This window comes from Calliphora vicina, chromosome 3 (genome assembly GCF_958450345.1).
Source record: "Calliphora vicina chromosome 3, idCalVici1.1, whole genome shotgun sequence".
Taxonomy (NCBI): domain Eukaryota; kingdom Metazoa; phylum Arthropoda; class Insecta; order Diptera; family Calliphoridae; genus Calliphora; species Calliphora vicina.
Window position 1 is genome coordinate 72,339,211 of NC_088782.1, and position 23,409 is coordinate 72,362,619.

Consider the following 23,409-nt stretch of genomic DNA (forward strand, 5'->3'; position numbering starts at 1 on the left):
ATTTAAATTCTTGATGTCGACGAAAATGCAAAGGAAAAGCAAACATACAAAAACTGCCCTGTACACATTTGTTATAAAAAACCTATGATTATTGAAAACTTTCCGCACTCGTTTTTGAATCAATTCTAGCTACCGGTATCGGTGTAAACTCTACATGTATGTACAGTAAAACTTCGATATAACGAATCTTATTATAACGAAAAACGAAATATCAAACCATATTTTTTTTTACTTAAAAAACATTGACAACGATATTACTGAAGCCAATCGTAAAGTCTTATTGTTTGTCGACAACTGCATGGCACATACAAATTTTCAATCACTTAAATCCATTAAATAGCATTTTTTGTCACCAAGCGCAACATCGAAATTACAACCTCTAGATCTGGGAATAATATAATTTTAGGCAATTTTATCGGTCAAAATTTTAATCAACGATCTAGAAGAAGGTCACAAAACCTATATAAATATTTTTCAATGAATAAGAATGTCTCACAAGGCATGACAAAATGTCCAAAAATCAACAATCTATAATTGTTTAGCGACTTGAGACTTTGTCGAACGCCCAAATATATTTATTACAGAATATGTTTTCATTCAAGACAGCGAAGATTGGCTTATTCTCAAAAACAATTTTAATTTAACAGAACAGTTTGCTGATTTTGTTAATTTCGAAGACAATATTACTTCTACTGGGTCCCTTACCAATGATGACATTACTACTAGTGTAACGAAACGACAAGATAATGCTGATCAGCGGGAAGATGAAGCTGAAGAAATCAAAAATATTGTAACCGCTAAAGAAGCAAAAAATAATTGTCGATAAACTGCAAACATTTCTGGAGGCACAGGATTCTACACCGCTAAGTTCATTCAATAGCTTAACATCTGTCGAAAAAATATTGATGATTGCATTCGAAACTTTCGTAAACAAACTACAATAAAATAATATTTTACTAAAATCTAATAAAATAAAAAAGAAATTCTGAAATTTAAGTTATATATAAAGTTGCGATCAAAAAAATGCAATGCTATGTTATGTGATCTTCAACTATTTCTCCCAACTGCACTTTATAAATTCTTTGTGATCGTAGTCACATTTTTGTACGTAAGAATAATTATAAAATTTTTAGTAAAATCAGTGGTAGATTTTTGCTAGATTGTAAATTTTTTAAAAAAAAATAATTATTAAACATGGCTAAGGGAACACAAACGAAGAAATTGGATTGTTTTAAAAATTTAACATACCCAAAGTAAGACACCTCTACTTTGGGGACCCCTGAGCATACCCCTGGTGGGCCCATGAGGTCCAAATTCAAATTTAATTCAAATCGGTTATGACTACTTTTTCACTGATACGTATTTATAACGAAGTGTTTTGCGATCCCTTTCAGATTCGTTATATCAAAATTTGTCTCTATTTTATATGATTTTTCCGATATTTTATGAGAGAAATAACTTCCCTACCGTTTTGTAGGGAAAACTTTTATTTGGTGAGGCCCATTTTTATGCTGCAATAATCTATGACTAGTTCTCATATTATAACTTAATTGCGGAATTTCGGGTTTTCAGTTTATTCAATAAGCCGCTTTAGAGTTACCGAATTAGTTTAACCCACCGGGAGCCCCGCTTGACAATTTTTTCAACTAGCACAGTGTTATTATAAGACATTAAGAGTGTTCAAATCATTTTCTAGGGTTCCTTTTATGTGGACTAGGGACAAATTATGCCCGATTTTCACCATACTTTACTTAATTAAATTCGATTGACCAACTCTAGACTACTTGGTGTAAGTAAAATTACTAATTTCTAAAGTGGAATATAAAATTAATTTTTAAAGGTCAGTAATATGTAAATTGACTTTGTCATATAATATTACTAGGATAGTCCTTGAATAGATTGGTATAACATGGGACAATAAAGTGTTTATATTGCTGGGAGTCTTAAACCCTCTATTTTGTATTATCACAATATAATAACACATCGAAATGTTATAGACCGTGTTCCAGCAAAAACCAAATAAAATTCTAATTTTAGTCAATAAGACGAAAAAAATATTATCTTATGTAATTTTAAAGTATCTGAATTTTTCACAAAATCACATATGTCTTAACCCTCCGTTAGTCGCAACTGATCTGTTGATACCCTAAATTTTAAGCTATCTTTTGATAAAAAATATTTTTACTGCAATTTTTTTTGTATTACTCTTTTAAATACATTTAATATTGATTTTATGTTTTCGAAATAAAAAGTGAAGAGATTATTTTCAAACGCGCCTTTTTTTATTGATATCAATTTGATACATTGCGACTAGTTTCGATTTAAAATGATTGCGACTAACGGAGAGTTAAACAAATTTATTAGCTAAATAAAAGGATAAATAAAACATAAATTTGTTTGTATCTCTTTTTTGCACTTAGAAACACAAACACATTAAAAATCTTCAAATATGTGTACTTTTCCTATTGCAAACACTCCACTTCTGATTGCTACAACTCAATCAATCTTAAATTTCTTACAGATCCTTTTATTTTTCTTAAAACAAAAAGAAATGTTTGCTTGTGTGAGATTTAACAAATTTTGTCGATTAATACTATACCAATTTCACATCACGTACAATAATTCCTTGAATTATTTTCCTCTCTCTAGGCCAAAAAAAAGATGAAAATTTAAAATTCTGCATGTAGGAGAATTTTATTGTTTATTAAATTATCAGAACATGTAGAATAAAAAACGTTTATTTTAATTTTAATAATTTTATTTTACTTAACAAGAAGTCCGCTTCTTGCGGTTGACAAAATGCAAGTGTTAATTTATGCAAGTGTTAATTTATTTTAAATTACTAGATCATCAAAACCAACGATGATATGTTTTTCTACCTGACTTCAATTTCAATTGTACATTCCAATGTATTGATATACATAAGTATGTACGTACGTTCTCTTGTACTTTATGTAAAAAGATCAGTTAGGTTTAGTTTAATAATTTAGTAAACAAATTATGAGTTAAAAGAAAATAAAAAATAAAGAATTTGATACATTTTTGTGTAGACTTTTTTTGTAGGGTTCACAGCGCAGCTTATTATTTTTAAACAAATAATAGTTTGGGTAAAAATCCCAAACATTCTCCCCCACAATGAACGGTCGTTCTTAGATAGTAGAAACTTTCTCGTCGTTATGCATATCATTAGATGGTAGAAAGCAAATTTTTGATATAGGACGCTTTATGTGCTTGCCGTTGCAATATAGTGTAACTACTCGTACCAATCCATCTGAACCAGGGTGCAATTCTTCAACTTTGGCAAGTGGCCATTGACCTGCAGTACTTCGTTCATGTAGAAGAAGAACAATATCACCAACTTTTATGTTTCTTTCGACCTTATTCCACTTTGGTCGAGCTTGAAGTCGACATAAATATTCTTTATTCCAGCGATCCCAGAAATTTTGTTTGAGATGTTCAATTAATTTCCAACGGCTCAAACGATCAATATTAGCATCAAGTAAGTCATCATCGGGGATGCAAATTGAAGGTTCTCCAATGAGAAAATGTGCTGGTGTAAGGACATCGGCGTCTGTAGGATCGGTAGATAATGGACACAATGGCCTGGAGTTTAAGCAGCTTTCAATCTGTGCCAAGAGGGTACTGAGTTCTTCATATGTTAGTATACGATCTTTCATAATGCGGCGCAAGTGGTGCTTAGTGGATTTCACGCCGGCTTCCCATAGTCCGCCAAAATGGGGTGAAGCAGGAGGAATGAAGTGCCACTTTGTACCTTGATTCGCAAGAGTTTCTGCGAGATGCTCAGGAAGTGATGCCTTGTTTCGGTGATACAGGACTTGAAGTTCTTTGTTGGCACCTACAAAATTTGTACCACAGTCGGAGTATAAATCAGTGCATAAGCCTCTACGTGCGGTAAAGCGTCGGAATGCAGCCAAGAAAGCATCCACGTTTAGACTAGTGACTGCTTCTAAATGTATAGCCTTCGTACACATACAGATAAACAAGGATATGTAGCCCTTAGATGTAGATGCTGTTCGTAACGAAGAGGTTTTTATATTAATGGGTCCAGCATAATCTAATCCGCTATGCTTGAAAGCTCGAGTAGGTTGCAGACGCACAGATGGCAGGTTGCCCATAAGTTGTTGGCAGGATTGCGCTTTGTACTTAAAGCATACTGTACATCTACGTTGTACGCGTTTTGCTATGTTTCGGGCTGAAACTATCCAGTAGTAACGAGAAACGTAGGACTGCATAAGCTGGAGACTTCCATGAAATGTTTTTACATGAGCATCTAAAAATATAAGAAAAGACAGTGGATTTTGTTTTGATAACAAAATGGGATGTTTAGCGTTGTAGGAAATAGTAGAATTTGAGATTCTACCACCAACTCGAAGAATTCCTTTTTCGTCAAGAAATGGGGATAATTTTACAATATTACTTTGATTGGGAACCCTATTTCCCAATTTCAGTGTTTTGATTTCGTCATGAAATGACACCGCTTGTGTTAGTTTGATGAGTAAGTGCAGCGCTTGTTTTAGTTCATATGTTTTGAGAAATCCAACTTCTCTGTTGTTTTGATTTAATTTAATGTTGTTGTAAAATCGAAGTATATAAGACGTCACACGTACCAATGAAGATAGCTTTGAAAATCTTTGTGTTATTTCTGGATAAGTTGCAATTGTTGTTTTTGTTTTAGTTAAGTGAACAGCAAGGTTGTTACATATAATTTCTTCGCGAAATATTTGATTAGGGGAAGTAGGCCATGAATCAGATGTATTCTGGAGCCATGATGGACCTTTCCACCACAGATAATGGTGAATCAATTGTTCAGGCATTAAGCCTCTAGACGCGCAGTCTGCAGGGTTGTCCTTTGTTGGAACGTACCTCCAATCATGAACATTTGATAAGCGTTGAATTTTTGCGACTCGATTTGCAACGTAGACTTCCAACCGTGTTGAGTTATTTTTCAGCCACGCAAGAACGATAGTGCTATCTGTCCAATAAATGACGTTGCCGATATTTAAATCTACGTTGGCTTTTATTTTAGCAACTAATTCAGCCATTAGTGTTGCTGCATTTAATTCTAACCGTGGAATTGTTTCTCCTTTCAAAGGGACCACTTTTGTTTTAGCTTGCAGTAAGTTTACTAATATCTCACCAGATTCGGTTGTGACGCGAGCATAGACGACTGCAGCATAGGCTACTTTCGAAGCATCGCTGAAGGCGTGGAGATCAATTGGAGCTTTATGAGGCCTGTAACCAATCCATCGTGGAATTTTTACCTCTTCAAGAGACTTTAATTTGTTCCGAAAATTAACCCATTGATTTCGAACATGATCTGGTAGAGTATCATTCCAATCTATTTTCAGTTTCCATAGTTGTTGGAATATTATTTTCGCTATTATGGTGGTAGCGGATAGCCATCCTAAAGGATCAAATAATTTAGATGCCTCTGAAAGTAAACTGCTTTTAGTTATTTGTTCAGAAAATCTAAAATTTATAGAAAAATAGAAATAATCGTTATTCGTATTCCAATTTATACCAAGTGCTTTTGACATTTTGGGTTGATAAATAGAAAATGATTGTTGAATTTCTCGATCTTCTTCAGGAATGTTCTTCATGAGCTCAAACGAATTAGAATTCCATTTCCTTAAATGAAATCCGCCAGATTTTAAAAGATTAGACAGTTGTTGTTGTAGTTCTAAAGACTCTTCTAGGGTATCCGCTCCTGATATGACATCATCCACATAAGTGTCTGTTCGAAGAATATGACTAGCTTCTGGAAAGTTAGTTTCTTCATCCTCTGATAGTTGCTGTAGTACTCTAATTGCAAGATAAGGAGCAGAAGTTGTGCCATATGTCACTGTACGAAGTGCATATACACATATTTTGTTTGTGGCATTTCTCCAAAGAATGCATTGATAGGGTTGGTGTTCAGGGGACACATTTATTTGCCTAAACATTTTTTCCAGGTCTGCAGTAAAACCAATATAGTGTTTTCTCCAGCGAGTGATGATTGTTGACAAATCATTTTGTAACGCAGGACCTGCTGATAATTCTTCGTTTATAGAAGTTTGAGGGGGTCTACGGTTTCCACCATCAAAAACAACACGTAGTTTTGTTGTTGAACTGTTCTCTTTTAGTACACCATGGTGAGGAAAAAAGTACGCATTTTGAGGTATAGCATGAGGGTACTCACCAAGGTTACTCATATGATTAAGCAATTCATATTCTATCATGAACTTTTTGTATGCATTAGCAAATTGTGGCTTTTGCTTAAAAGACAATTCTAATTGTTTTAATCTTTTAATCGCATTGTAGTCCGTGTGGGAGAACGATGGTAGCTCTTTACCTTGAAGGAGTCTTTTGAATGGCAGATGGACACTGTATCGTCCATTTTCATCACGAATATGAGTTTCGTTAAACAACTTTTCGCAAAGTTCATCTTCAGTGGACCATGATTTCTTGTCTAGCAATTCCTCTTGTTCCCAAAACATTCGAAGTTGTTCATCCAAAGAACAGAGATTTGCAGAAATTGTATTTGTTGTCATATGGGTTCTCGGAGAACCTGATATCATCCATCCCAAATGAGTTTCTTGCAGAAGAAGACTATTTTCAAACTTTTTCATTCTAGGGAGTAGTAAATCACCATAGACATCGTTTCCAAGTAGGAGGTCAATCTTTTGTGGGGTTAGAAAATCTGGATCTGCAAGAAAGAATGCTGAGAGGTCTGGAATAAAATTAGAAGTAATTTTGTTGGGAACGTATGATGTGACGTTAGGGACTACAAGGGCAGTAATAGGGAGTGCAAATTCTTGTTCGTATCTAGAATGAATAGTAAATCGTACAGATTTTTTAACAGTAACTGCCTGATTTCCTCCAATACCAGAAACATTAACTCGAGTTTTGTATTTTTCCGCAGGTAATATTTGAGAAAGTTCTTCCGAAATAAATGAAAGTTGTGATCCTTGATCAACTAAAGCTTTTAAGCAGTAGGTTTTATTTAGCGTTTTTATTAAAACTTTTACGGTGGGCAATAAAGCAGGGTTTAGATTTTTCGCACTTAGATTGGAGACATTAGTACTTACAGTAGCAGAGTTAGGTGTTGACGTAGTAGCAGGTGGCTGGAAAGTCTGGTTTTCAATAGGGATGTTAGGCAGAGGTGAAGTTGTTTGATCAGAATTGTTTCTGCCGAATTCGTTATGAATAATAGTATGATGAGGTTCACGACAGATGTGGCATCTGGTGTTCAGTCTACAAGACGATTGTAAATGCCCAGTGTTCAGGCAGTTTCGACAAAGGCGATGTTGATTTACGAAACTTTTCTTCTCCGCTGAAGACAAGGTTGTAAATCGAAAACATTTGTAAAGAGGATGACGTTTGTTGCAGAAAAGGCAGTTGTTATCATTTACAGTTGACGCAGTGTGAGCTCGTATAACTCTAGTAGGTTTCTTACGATTTTCCTTACCGTAGACATGTGTTGTTGAAACAGCTTCTTCCTCTAAAGATTCCATAGTGCGGAAGGTAGTTTCAAGAAAATTAAGCATATCCGACATGGGTGGAATGGATGTACTAGCTTTAAGTGATTGTTCCCATTCTTTGCGAGTCTGCATTTCAAGCTTTTGAGTAATTAAATACACTAGAATTGAATCCCAAGTAGAAATATCTATTTTCAATGATTTTAATTGTGAGAGACAGGTTCGCGTTGTGTCTAATAACCCTTTGATATTTTTTAGAGTTCCATCAGATGGCGGTATTGAAAACAACCTTTTCAATATTTGCTCAACAAGTTTTCGTTCATTATGAAATCTCTTCTCGAGAGCATCCCATGCTAAATCATAACTGGATTCTGCTGCCGGATATTCGTTGACCAAGCTGAGTGGTGTTCCAGTGCAAGAAGACTTCAAATAAAAATATTTTTGCACCTTTGTAAGGGAATTGTTTTGATGCACAAGTGTTTTAAACATGTCACGATATGAAATCCATTCTAGATAATCTCCAGAAAAAGTTGGCAAATCTATTTTCGGAAGTCTTGCTCCAGCGCAGAAGGATTCGTTGCGGCTAGTGGCGGCGAAGGTGCTTGCGTGGACGGTTGGAGTCTGTGGAGAATCTAATTCAAAGAGCAAATCTAAAATATTAGTTTTTAAAGAAATGTAGACATCATAGCACTTATAAAAAGTGTTGGTACTTAAATATGGAACGTCTTTCTCAGCGATAGAACTTTCCCGAACCATGTCATTTAGTTGGTCATGTCCATCCTTGAAGGACTTAAAACTGGATTCCAAATCCTCCAAAATTGTTTGAAGGTATCCTCTTGAGAAGGCATCTTTGGGTTTTGCTTGAAAAGTTGTAGAAACACGTTCAATATGCTCCACGATTTTCTTTTGGTCTTCCACTGCTTGAAGAGTTGAAGTCATCTTTTCCTGAATTTAGCTCGAAATTCGTGGGGAAATAATTGTACAGCACGTACGTAATTGATGATACCGTAGGCACGACGGCAGTATTTAATTATATTTCAGAAATTATTGAAATATTAATAAGAACATGGACAGTGTTCCCTGGTTTCGGCACCATTTAAATGTAGGAGAATTTTATTGTTTATTAAATTATCAGAACATGTAGAATAAAAAACGTTTATTTTAATTTTAATAATTTTATTTTACTTAACAAGAAGTCCGCTTCTTGCGGTTGACAAAATGCAAGTGTTAATTTATGCAAGTGTTAATTTATTTTAAATTACTAGATCATCAAAACCAACGATGATATGTTTTTCTACCTGACTTCAATTTCAATTGTACATTCCAATGTATTGATATACATAAGTATGTACGTACGTTCTCTTGTACTTTATGTAAAAAGATCAGTTAGGTTTAGTTTAATAATTTAGTAAACAAATTATGAGTTAAAAGAAAATAAAAAATAAAGAATTTGATACATTTTTGTGTAGACTTTTTTTGTAGGGTTCACAGCGCAGCTTATTATTTTTAAACAAATAATAGTTTGGGTAAAAATCCCAAACACTGCATGAGTTATTACCAATTTTTCAAATTTCTTGGTTAGAAAGCAAACATACATAAACACAAATAGAAATAGTACCGAAAAAAATGTGTGAACATTTGAGAACAAAAATGTGTATCCATGTCCTTACGTATGAATGGAACATAGTAAGCAGATAAATAACACGTTTTTTTATTGAGGAAAAACCAAGAAATGCCATAATTCACTTAATACTCACACAACTCCGCAAGATAAATATTGTATGAAGTGTTCCAAAATTTAAAGCAAAAATTCAATAGACAAAATTATAGAAAAACAACTAAGAGTGAAGTAAATATCCCAGCAAAGATGTTGTATATTTTGATATGGGCAACTAGTTACCACATACATTATTTTGTAATAAGGGGTCGTTACCCATCACATTATTTGATTTAGTAGTGTAGGTACCTTTTTGTATATAGGCTGGAAATGAACTCTTGCATTTAGCACAACTAACTAGTGTGTTTGACTGAAAAACTTGACGTTAGTAGTTCAACACCATTCGAAGTAGTGTTTATAAACTGGTTAACCGAAAAACCGAGTTTTCATCGAAATATCGTTTTTTTTGCGAACCGGCTTTTTCGATGTCGGTTAACCGAAAAACCGGTTTTTTAAAATAGGCCAATTTTCGGTTAACCGACAAACCGGTTTTTTATAAACACTAATTCGAAGCCATTAATTTTTTTGTTCATATTATATTAATTTATATGATTATGTTAAAACCATTGTTAACTTAAGATAAAATAACTCGTACATGGAGCAGTGTTTTAGATGTGCACAAATAACCTTAAAACAAATTAACTTCCCGTTAATTTCTAAAAAAATGTTTCCGATTAGGAACCCTAGATCCGAAAAATTTTTAAAAAATCTTTTGCGTTTATATGTCCTCTTGTTTAATTGCATTAAACGCATTATATCCTCCACACTCCCCACTGGTGTAGGGTATAAATAATATGTTGCAGAAACCAAACATTTTATTAAATGATTTCAGTGGTTCCAACTAAGTTAAATCTGGGAAAAATGGTTAATTCTATAAATATTAATATTCTTACCAGTTGCAATTTTAAGTACCTTAATAATACATTTAAGAACTTAAAATTTCAATTATGTAGTTTATTAATTATTAAGTCGATCTACTAGAAAGTAATTATACCCTACACCACCATAGTGGGGAGGGTATTATGCATTTGTGCAGATGTTTGTAACGCCCAAAAATATTAGTCTAACACCCACCTTAAAGTATACCGATCGACTTAGAATCACTTCCTGAGTCGATTAAGCGATGTCCGTCCGTCTGGTCGGCTGGCTGGCTGGCCTATTGAAACTGGCTGAAATCGGTCCATTATTTCACCTAGCCCCCATACAAATGTCCTCCCGAAATTGGACTTTATCGGTCATAAATGTTTAATTTATATATGTATCTCCACAAATTCCGCTCCAAATAAGTTTTATATACACAAAATTCATGTCACCAAATTTTGTTAAGATCGGTCCATAATTAGTCATAGCTCCCATATAGACCCGCTTCCGAAAATCACTTTAACGTGCATAAATCGCTTAAAAATGTTGTTAAACACACAAAATTCAACATAGTTAACTTTAATATAGACATAAATCACATGACCTATGTTCATGGTGATCGGTCCATAATTGGTCATAGCCCCCATATAAGGCCCACTTCCGAAAATCACTCAAAAATATAAATTAATGAAATTTTAAAAGAAAAATGTTTTTGCTCTTTTACTTAGTGTAGGGTATTATATGGTCGGGCTTGACCGATCATACTTTCTTACTTGTTTTTCGTTGCCTTCCAACGGGAATATTTTTTGTCTTTGGTATTTGTCATACTTTGAATGTAATTTCTATTTCCGCGATTCTCTTCTAATTGAAGGGTTTTTTTTCAGAGTTTTACTAGCAGAAAGTGATCTATTTTGTTACCATTCTCTTCTGAGTTATCTCTTTTCGAAAAGAAGTCGTGATGTTTCAGTATTAAAATTTTGAAACGTTAGTCCTCCCGTAGTAAGATACTATAATTAGGGAATGATCAGAAGATAAATTATATGATATTTCTGTAGATTTTGATTAATATTTCTTGTTATGGCATGAAACATATTTGTGTTGCTTATTATTTGGATACCAACATTTTTAAGACATTTATAATTATGGACCTATCAACTCAAAATTCTTAGTTCTGACTTCCTTTGCTATAAAACTTATTTATTATGAAATTTGTATGGATAGGTAACTATATAAACCAGACATTTATGACGGCTAAAATTCTATTTCGGGTGACATTTGTATGGGGCTAGGTGAAATAATGGACCGGTTTCATCAATATACTTCGTCCTTTGGCAGAAAAAAATCGACTCAGAGAGGGATTATGCGTCGATCAGTATATTTTATGGTGGTGTATTGTATAAAAACAGACATAGTTGTACCTTGGGAAATTTTTTTTAGTTGCTTTATGTTCCGGTCATGATTACCACAGACAGACACTGACTTGTATGCATTTAATAAAGTGCTAATAAAGGCGTTAAGGACATGAAGTGAACGAAACCAATCGACTTGTGGAAATTCCTGTCAACATGTGGCCAACACATGTAAACATTTCGTGCTCTACGTAGGAATTTCCCTTATCGCAGTGAATACACAGATAAAAACTTCCTAAGGAAGCAGTGCAATTGTGTTAGCAGACACTGCAAAGTAAATGAAAAAATCCACCAAAAATAAATCTTCTTTCTACATGTTGTTTCGTTTGAGGTCAAAAAGTGTGAAATAAACGTAAGTGTTTTATGCACATACACACACTTGTACATACATAAATTTGTATCTCTCTCTGTATGTATCTCCACAGGTCACAGGTGTGTTTTGAAAAGGCGCGACAAATATTTTTTTACGCGCTACACTGTGTGTGATTGTGGGTGACACACTCTCATGTTGGCGTTAAGATGAACAAATTGTTGTGGGTGCTTGGAAAATACTTAGTCGTAGACAGACATAGTCATAGTTCATAAGTATGTGGGCAATCTGAAAAGAATGTTAAAATACATATATGAGCGTTGAAGTTTAAAGATTCTAAACAAATTGATTTAAATTGTAAAGGACTGTAAAATATGATTCTAATTGTTTAAAATTATTGAGCATTGGATTCACATGATTTAAAATTAAATATGTATATAGGATTGATAAATACATAAAAACTAAAATATTACAAATGAATTTAAAGTCTGCCCTGGCATAAGCACATTGCTATTTGCGTATTATAAGATAAAAACACACGTAAGTGTCTGTAAAATCTTGAAAATAAAGTCATTGACACACACAGCAACACAAACGCCGAACTCTTGCAGGATCATCATAAAATCATTGTAAAATTCATATCCGACTAAATCGGAAAAGACATATAAAATTTGAGCAAAAAAAAAAAACAACAGGAACATCAACAGCCAGTTACCAAAAATCATAAAGTGATAGCACGCCTTAATGCACAACACATGTGAACGCGACTGTCAGAGCTGCAGAGTGTGTGTGGGAATGTTTTCTGGACGTCTAGTGTTTTTGTATGTCGAGCCAAGTCATCGGGGAAAATACGGAAAAATCACGTTTATTATAATTGTTATTATCAGTTTTTGTTTTGTTGTTTGTGGCATTGTCTTGGACACGTAAGTAGTTGCTTATTTACCTGTACCTGTTGTTTTATTGGCTGAAACTGAATGTGTGTGCGGGTATGTGTTTGTATTTGTGTTAAGATCTTCATCGTTTTGTCCAAAGAATCAGTGATTAATATGCCAACAATGCTTGATGCAAAGTTTCCCAACAGGACTTCCAGTAAAGTGCGTGAGGAAAACAAAGAAAATTTTGTTTATTTTGTTGTCTCACTGGTAAAAGATCCGGACAAATTATAATTCATTCTTACCTGATATAACGTGGGAAAAAAGGATTTATATTCAATTTTTGAATTTGTTTAACTTCCAGTTCTGTTGTTTTATTTTTCTTCATTCGTCTGAAGATAATGTTGCATCGTTAATGACTTATTTATTTGCTTTTTGTATGAGCGTTGTAGGACTAAGTGCACTCACTTATATACATTTTCCTCCTTCAGTAATTATTGGTCCGATTAGAAAAAACAATATACCATAGATGAGTCGATCATACATCCTCCTAAATTATTTCCATATCTTATTTTATAGTTTCGAAAACAAGATACACTTCATCGAATTTATAAAATTTAAAAAAAATTAAATTGCCTATGGAATTTATATTTACATGTATACTAGGTTAGTCAATTATTCGAGTTTAATTTTATTCAAATAAATTTTTATAAGATTTACTTACACAGAAAAACGATTCAACTTAAATAGAATGAATTGAATTCACTGATTTCAATTCATAACATTTATAAATAATTTCTTAATTAGTATGATGTTTTTCATATTTTTTGTTTTCAAAAAATCAGAGAAACAGAGAGTAGAAACTAGAAAATAACTCAAAATAATCACACATATCAATGTTGTTTTTGTTTTCACATAGTTTTTTCGGCGACATGAAATAATACCCAATGAAATAACGTCCAATTAGGAAAATTAAATAGGTTAGGTTCCATGGGCTGCTGCCCCATCAGGGTATTTATAATACCTCCGTTGCCTCCAAATTAAACCAGCCAGATTCCCGGATGAAGGAGTAGATTCGTCTAAGATTCATCCTCGATAGCTCGTCCAAGCATGATAGGAATGGAAATCCAAGGATGCGTTCCCTCAGGTTTATAAGAGCCCGACATTGGCAGAAAAGATGATACACAGTCTCCTCCTCTTCTTCATTATGACAGCTTCTACAGTAATCATTGTACCGTCGGCCTAATCTTCTAGCATGTGTCTCGATTAAACAGTGCCCTGTAATAAAGGAGACAATTAGCCTTATTTGCTCACGACGGTATTCTACAAGCAGATTCGTCCTGTTGGCATCATATACGGGCCAAGTCGACCTCACTATAGCACAGGAAGGTTCATTAGTCTACCAGTTTTGTGCAGTCTCATACAGTTTCTGCTGAACAGCCATCTTGCATTTAACAAGGGAAATACCAGAAAAGGGGTCAATCGCCTCCTCACTCATCATCGCACCCCTTTTGGCCAGATCATCTGCTATACAATTACCCTGATTTCCATCGTGTCCAGGGACCCATATAAGCGTTATCCTAGAATGTCTCGCTATCTCATTTAAAGATACCCGGCATTCCTCGGTTAACCTAGATGTCGTAAAGACACCCGCTATTCCGTTAACGGCAGCCTTGCTGTCAGTAAATATACATATATCACCAGATATTCGATAATACCTCAGCCAGTTGGATGCGCGTTTAATGGCAGTAATTTCCGCCTGAAGAGCAGTACAGAAGTTAGGTAGCCTAAAGTAGGATTTTATCCCAAAGTTTTCAATATAGAAACCTCCACCAACCCTGTTGCCCCTATTAGAGCCATCCGTATATATCCGTATGACATCAGCAGGAGGGAAGAGTCCGCGCTGCCATAAATCCCTATTCGGGATCATAATATGGAAATGCTTATCGAAAAAAGGTTTTGCGATGCAGTAATCGACATTACCATGTATAAACCCATAGTAATTCAGTATCCTAGAGTGTCCAAGGTCCTTACCAGACCACGTACAACCCGCATTTAGTCTCACAGCAGAGTTGAGAGCCATTTGTATCACCATCAAGTCCACTGGTAACCAGTTTAGAATGGTAAAAAGTGCCTTAGACCTTATAGCACCAGTAATCAGTATCGCAATAGTCCTAAGAACTCGTTCAACGGCCTTCCGGTGAGTAGCATTATCCAAGGCCTGCCACCACACCAATACTCCATAGAACAAGATGGGTTTAACGACTGCTTTGAAGATCCAATTGATACCTTTCGGCATAATGCCCCAGTTTGTACCAATTGCCCTTTTGCAGGAGTAGATGGCCACGTAGGCCTTGTTAATCCTGTTCTGAATATTCATATTCCAGGACAATCTCTTATCTAAAATGATGCCAAGATACTTTGCATTATCCCTAATCTCAAGACTGATTCCATTCAGTCTAGGTGGTCTAAAGTCATCGACCTTAGTGAAGCTTTTAATAATGGCGTCGGGTCTGACATTATTAAAAGCTCCTTCAATATCAAGGAAGGCAACAAGTGAATACTCGACTCTTCAATGGAGCCAACTAGCGAGTGTAGAGCTGTTTCCACAGATCTGCCCTTAGTGTAGGCATGTTGGGATTTAGAGATGAGTTCAGTCGGAATGGTCATTCTCAGGTATACATCAATCACCCTTTCTAGGGTTTTAAGCAAAAAGGATGCAAGACTAATTGGTCTGTAGTCCTTTGGTTTAGTATGAGTCGCCTTACCTCCTTTAGGAATGAAGACTACTCTACACCTCGTCCACCACGTAGGAATATAGGTCCATTTGATACACGCTGTGTATATGTTAATGAGCCATGGTACAACTATTTCTTCGTTCTTCTGAAGATCAGCAGGAATAATGCCATCCGGCCCAGGGGATTTAAATGGGTCGAAGCTCTTGATTGCCCATTGAATTCTTTCTCTGTTCACCGGAACAGAGTTTTCACACGGAGCAACAGAATCAGCAGTCCCATTCACAGTTTCAACATCGACTTTGAGGCAGCCCGGGAAATGAGTGTCCAGAATGACCTCGTGAACTCGTGACATCAAACTAATTTTTATTAATGGAATACGAATACGAATTATGAGTAGTCGCCGTAGAAATAGAAAATTGTTGTATTTTATTACTGAATTACAAAAATACAGTGCTCTACATGTACAACGAAAAGAAGATTTACTACTTTACATCGCTGCGATTTTTGTTACAAACTAATTCTCGCCTGTGGCGCTATTCTTTTTTCCATTACAAAACTTGTCTCAGTTACATTAATTAATCTTAGGATTGGTCATTCCTCAAATCGTAATGTAAATTTGTTCTTGTATTTCCATTAACATTTGATCCTGCAAAGGTTACAACAACCTATTAAAATATTTTAATTCAAAGGTGTTAAATTTCAATGCAGCCACATACAAAACTGACTATGAGCAAGGTCTCCGTAAGGCAATAAGAATCGTATTTTTAGGTTCCAGAATATTTGGATGCTGTTTCGAAACACAAAAAATTAGATAAATTCTTATATGAAACACTAACAAACACATTTCATTAAAATTTAAAATATTAGGGTCTTTTTCATTTTTTTGGGATTTATTTCATTGGGCTTTATTTCCATATTTTTTTGGAAATTATTTCATTATGAAATAAAACCGAAATATTGGGAATTACGTTGTAATTTTAATTGGAAGTTAGTTCATTGAAATTGGGTGTTTATTAATTTTTTTCATTTGAGAGTTATTTCAATTTTTTTTGGGTTTTAATTTATTGGGACTTATTTCATTTCTCACCACTTAGGTTTCTGACAATTTAGTTAGGTTTTTGACAGGAGAGTTTCCGCTCTATGTCTATTCTCTATGCTAGGAGGCTTGAAAAAAATATTTAAATTTTCATTTAGTACATATGTATATTTTTATGTTATTCAAAAATGTTTGAAATGTTCCTTGTAAATGTTTTTATGATTTTCAGCTAGACAATGAGAAAATATGCGCGAAATTTACTGCATTTTTTGAAGAACATAAAATGGTCTAATGTTAACGAATGTTTAATGATATGTTTTACGTATCAGACTTTTTGATACATCTTAAAATATTGGCCAATATATTTTAAATAAATAAAAATACAGTTTTGTGAAAATGAGCGAATTCACTTAATTGTGAATAAATTCGAAAAGAATCCTTCGATTTTTATAATCGATATCTCATTTTGTTGCTATTACATGTGGCTTTGCGATAAAGCAATAAATCTGAACAATTTCTGCCTTTTTCGATTTTTCATATTTTTTTTAAACAAACAAATTTACTATTTTCAAATGTTGCCCGATGTCATTTGTTGTTTGATATACATATAAAATTCAACAGAAATAAGTTTAATGTGGTTTAATGTGAATGGACATAAATCACACGACCTAATTCCATGGCGATCGGTCGGGCTGTAGTCTGCTATCAATGCCTGTCAAACACAAACTAAATGACACAGCTTATTCAAATTTTGATGGAAGTCAACTGACATAAGCCGGTTGACAGGAGCAGTTTTGTACTTTCAGTTAAGAGCCGAGAAATTCAAAAAGTCGTCGACTTATTCGGGTTAACAAAATATTTGTTTATACATCGTTACAATGGACTTTGAAATATCTATCATTAGATATCCATATTGTCTATATTAATGACATATTAATCATATATAAGACATATATTGATTTCAACATACAGACGGACATGGATAAATCGACTTCGCTATCTACAACGATCCAGAATATATATACTTTGTGGGGTCGCAAATGAAAAATTACAAACGGAATGACAAACTTATATATTCCCTTGCCACTCATGACGAATCGTATAAAAAAGAACTCATAGACTGGCACATATAGTACATTTTTTTTAGGGAAGACCCTTAAATTAAAAATTGTACAAATATTTGTTTTGTTTAGTTTTTATTTCATATGCGCTCGGGTAGAAAATACTAAAAAAGGTGTTAATGAAAAGTTGAATAACTAAATAAATTTAGTTTTTCTATTAGATATTCTTACCAAAAACAATACTTATAACTTACAAATGTATCAAAAAATGAACGTCACACAGTGGTATGAGAATAAAAAAAGAAGGAAATAAATCTGTAACTTCTAAACCCTTACGTCGATTTGAATGAAATTTCACATGCGCCAAGAGGAAGTGTAGTCTTGACCCCACCAGGAGCGGGACCAGGGGTTCCCAAAGTAGGACACCTCGGGTATGTTCAATTTTTAAAATGATCCTATTTCTTAGTTTGTGTTCCGATTTAAAAAAGCACTACATAAAACCTCGTCGTAGCTATCAATTATCTCTTATAGCTTAGGAGATATTCGCATTTGAAAATTTAATTTTCAACATTTTTACCCACCCTACACCAGTTTTTTTGGTGACCGCGGTTCCAAATATTCTCCGATTTTATCCATTTTTCTTTTATAGGATTAACAATAGATCTATACATCAAACAAAGAAAGAAGTGTTTAAAAATCATGACTGAGTCCAAAGTTACATGCATTTAAATATAAAAAAATTAAAAAAGGCGATTTTTCGCAATTTTTTTGGAAAGAAGTACTTTTATTCTTTTTAAGTTATCTAAAAATTTTCTAAGAGGATGTATAATGAATTTGTACTTTTTGAAAAGCTAACTTTACGCCAAATATTTTAAATGAAAAAAACATTTATAATTTTTGATACCGACAGGATCAGGTGCATTCAAAAAATACCTATTTTTTATGTAAAATTCAACTTTAGGGCAAAAATTCTCAAATCGCATTCTCGATATCAAAATATAGTAACCTATTTTAGATGGCCCAATAAGTTCTTAATTATTTTGTAAATGGTTCCGATAACCCCGCCCCTATGGTATGGATATTATAGCCAAAAAACGAAAAAATCCCATTTTTGTGATTTTTCAAGATTTTTTTGAGAATTGCGGGATATTTGATAACACATTTCAAAATTTGTTTCTATTTTTCCATTTTAAATAGAAAAATCTACATAACTGTGAAATTTCATTAAAAACTATTCATAAATAAAAATTTTATTTCAATTTGAAAAATTTTTATCTATACAAAATTCTATAAAAAGCATTTTTTGTCATATTTTTCAAAAAAGTATTCCATGAATTTTTTAATTATCAAAAGCTATATACATTTTTAAAAAGTAGACAAAATCCTCTATCCATCGATATATAACATGTCTACCTTATGTTTTACGTGTCAAATAAATTAGGGAAAACTTAGCAACTCGCTGAGAATTAAACACAAACGAAGAAATAGGATCATTTTAAAAATTGAACATACCCGAGGTGTCCTACTTTGGGAACCCCTGGTCCCGCTCCTTGTAGGGTCATGAGTTCCAAATTCAAAACTTAAACTCGACTACACTTCCTCTTTGCGCATGTGAAAATTCATTCAAATCGGCGTAAGGGTTTAGAAGTTACAGATTTATTTCCCTCTTTGTTTATTCCACTTTTTTATACCACTGTGCGTCATCATAAAGCGTCAGTGTTGCCAATTCTTGGTGATCAAAAAGGGCTAAATACTTAGAAAAAAAAGGCTAAAAAAGGGCTAAATTTTTTAATTAAAAAATACATACATTTGACACAAAAAACAACTTACAGAATGTTACATTTGGCTATGCCGAATAGACAAACAAAAATGTATGAATATAACACACGTTCAAATGCAAGAAAATAAGAATATTTATTCCTGTATGTTGATCCTTAACTTTAAAATAACTTAATATGGGGCCACACGTATATCATATGCCGATATTTTTAAAGCCTCGTATTTATCACCTGGCCTGCAAAATGCTCCTATGCAAATTTATTAATATGACAAATTATGTATAAAGTAATCCTTTGTGATAACTTCGATGGAGAATATTTTGAAAAGTGAATATATGGCAAATATGCCTCTCATGTAATGCAGAAAAAAAATATTCTAAAAATTATACACGTCGCCGGACAGAATTGATTTTCATTGGCAAAAACATAAATTGCCATTAGTTAGTAAACATATCAAAACTAAGATAGCCAAAATATGTAAACATAAATATTTAATTTAAATTTGGAAAAAGTTAATTTTCTATATTTGATCAGATAAAAATGATCATACCTAAATTATTATCGATAATGAACTGAATTTTTCTTTCTAAATTGGTTGGATTGTAGTCTTTGAAAACGGTATACTACATGGCATGTGTTATAAAATATTTGTTAAAGTACTATATTTACGTCAATACATCGCCCAGATAAAGTTAAAAGTATTCTCTTTAACCCTATATATGGTTTTATAAACGCCCGGACTCGCGCGTAAAACATTAACATATTTATTAACAATTTTTATTTAAATAACGTACATTTTCTCTATATTAGTTATGGCATGTTTTTAATGTATGGAAGGTCCAACCATTTGTATGTGCTTAAATTGTTTACTGGTTCAACATTTTTAGTTAATTTTTGACATAATATCCCTGCCAATTTTTTTGAACTGATTTTACTAATTTTCAACAGCAAAAATTTCAGATCATTAGAGTAAATATATAATTTTCATTAGAGTAAATATACATATATGGCTAAATGAAAACAAAAAAGGCTAGAAAAAAGGCTAAAGGCTAAATTAATTTTTTTGTGGCTAAACAAGATTGAAAAGGGCTAAATTTAGCCCAAAAAGGGCTAAATTGGCAACACTGTAAAGCGTTATCAGTTTTCTTTCCAAACCTGTTAAAAAAATTGAAGTCGAACAAAAAGTGACTGAGTTACCAGTCGATAAGTTGACGAACATCACTGAAACTTCTGAATTTGAATTTAGTGTAACATTTGTTGTTTTTTATTTGTTTGTTTTGTGAACAAAAATACTCAAATTTGAAAAATCAAAAATTCACAGTTTTGGTTAATCAGAAACGTTTGTTAATCGATTAATTGATTAATCAGAATGTTTGATTCTTCGATTAATCGTACATTCCTAGTCAAAACCATGAACAATATTTTATTTATTTTTTATATTTTTTTTTCACCAAACAATATGTGAACAAAAAATTGTTCACATTCTCTGCCTTAAAGTATACTTCGTTGAAGGGTATGTAAGATTCGCCATTGCCGAATATAGCTCTCTTACTTGTTTTATTTTCAAAATTTTGCTTTACCAATAGCTTTGTTTCGTTGGATATACATACATACATACGTATTTATGTGAATGATGTATGCATACATATGTACATGTAAATTGGTGCACATTTTATGAAGTTTATAAAATTTCTTACCAAATTTTTATTGACTTTTCACCCAATCATTCACACTAAATACGTAAAATTTGATGTTGTAAAAATCTTTATATCGCCTATAAATTCATAAATGTTTTTAATTCGTTGATCTTTTGTTCCTGTTACATTATTTACGTACCTGTTGTCTGTTGTCGTTGTCATCACGGAAATATTTCTTGATTGTTGATGCACGTTACACAAACTTAAAGGTAAAAAGTCATCATAAATATTTCAACGTCACCAGCATCAGGAAGGATATAAAAAGTATGTCTACAGCGATGTGCATGTATGAGTTAATATTTAAGACTATTATAGCAATCACATCCTTTTTCGATATTTTTTTTGTAGAAATATATTTCATATGGGGATTTTCCACGTACACAGTGTTCGATCCAAGGCACCACCAACCAACCAACCAATATTTAATCATAAACCTTAAACTGTGATATCCTTTCAGTATTTCAATCATTCACTTACTCTCTCTTCACTCACACAGATACTAACTATATTTGTATGTATTTCCGAGTTTTTTTATTCCGTATTTTCATATATATTCGGTAAGTATTTGTATGCATTATTTGATGTACGTGATTATCTTGAAATTTTTTGTGTAATTCCTAGCTTATCATGCAAATCACGTGGTTGATTCTTTACTTCTTCTATTATTTTAATGCTGCTCCAGTGTAATATTTACATATGTATCTGTTTTCATGAATTTTTTTTCTCAGTTACAGATTGAAAATCTATTATAGTTTTCTGTAATATTTCGTATTATCCATACTTTTATTGTTTATTTATTTATAATTTTTTTTGTGTGTTGCCTTTACCTTTTTTACACCCTTTTGGCTTTATATCCTTTTTTCTCCTTGTAAACTGGTTTATTATCCCTTTTTTTTGTGTGGTGTGCCCATGTGCATATATTTACATTGGCTACTGATTTATATCTGTTGTGTTATTTTTACTCTTGTGGCATCATGTTTTGGTTAAAGGTGTGAAATTTCATATTTTTGTTTAATAATCTTTTGCTACTTAAATCTATATTTTGCTGTGTTATTTTCACTTTCATTCTCACCCTGTTTATCTGAAAATCCTTTAAGTTGTAATATTTAAGTAAAACACAAGATATTATATATTTTACATGTACAAATATTTATATAATCTCTTAAACCATCCTACACACATTAATGCTTAGGGACTCATATACAAATATCCTTTAGATGGTTACCTCGTTTTCCCTTTGCAAAGTGTTGAAGAATTTTTGCAATTTTATGCGAAAGTATATTGAAATATGATTCAAAACGTGACTGTGCAATAATTGAGACACAAGTGAAAATCAAATAAAAATTTCAAGGAAAATATGAAATTATTTAATATTAAGTGAATGTTTAAATCCTGTTTTTCTAAAAATTAAATTATAACTATTTTTAATTCTTTTTCAGAAAGGCTAAATAACTAATAAAAACCTCAATGTTATCAATTTCAATTTCAGTTGATAATAAAGTTGACGATTTTGTGAATCCTTTGTGCTGAAGTTTTTATTGATTACCGGGTCAGTAAAATTTACTGGTCATTCGTTTAAAAAGTAAAGCCTAGTTACGCAATTTCGATTCTTTTAAAGGACGATCTAACATTTAATGATCTGGGAAACCGAAATCATTCAAATGCATGCTGTTTTCTGTCTAACCGTTTCAAAATATTTTAAGAATTTTGGAATCGATTTGTTAGAGCATATTTTAAGAGTTTTTTTTTTGCATTTATTAGTTATTGCAGCATATTTTGCCTACTCGTATACATTTTTGAAAAATTTGTATTATACCCTACACCACCATAGTAGGGAGGGTCTAACACCCACCTTAAAGTATACTGATCGACTTAGAATCACTTTCTGATGTCGATGTCTGTCCGTCTGGCTCGAAGCCGATTGAAAATGGCAGAAATCACATAGCCCCCATACAAACGTCCTCCGAAATTTGACTTTATTCGTGATAAATATTTAATTCATATAGTTATCTACACAAATTTCGCTCTAAATAAGTTTCATATATACGGAAATCATGTCACCAAATTTTATGATGATGGGTCATAATTAGTCATAGCTCCCATATAATACACTCTTCCGAAAATCATTCACGAAAATAAATTATTTAAATTTTAAAAGAAAAATGATTTTGCTAATTTACTTTAGGTACGGTCACACCTGACAAATATTTGGCGAAAAAGACGTAACCACTAAATAAAATACATTTGAATTCTTTTATTTATATGAAAAACTTCTTTTACTTTGGATGATTCAAAACAAAAAGTTTAGTTTTATTTTATTTGATGCCGTTTGATCTTACAAAACGCTTGTAAGAGTAAACACGTCAAAAAATGTTGTGCTAAAAAAAGTGGTTACGCTTTCTTGAGCAAATATTTGCCATGTGTGACCCTACCTTTAGTGTCGAAAGATTGA

At 32.9% G+C, this 23,409-nt stretch overlaps 1 protein-coding gene across 1 annotated transcript; it reads right to left on the reverse strand.

Moving 5' to 3' along the window:
* Positions 1–3,149: 3,149 nt before the first annotated feature.
* LOC135955527 (uncharacterized) lies at positions 3,150–8,417 on the reverse strand. Its single transcript, XM_065505877.1, has one exon. It carries the CDS (start codon positions 8,415–8,417, stop codon positions 3,150–3,152), a length of 5,268 nt encoding a protein of 1,755 aa, XP_065361949.1.
* Positions 8,418–23,409: the final 14,992 nt, after the last annotated feature.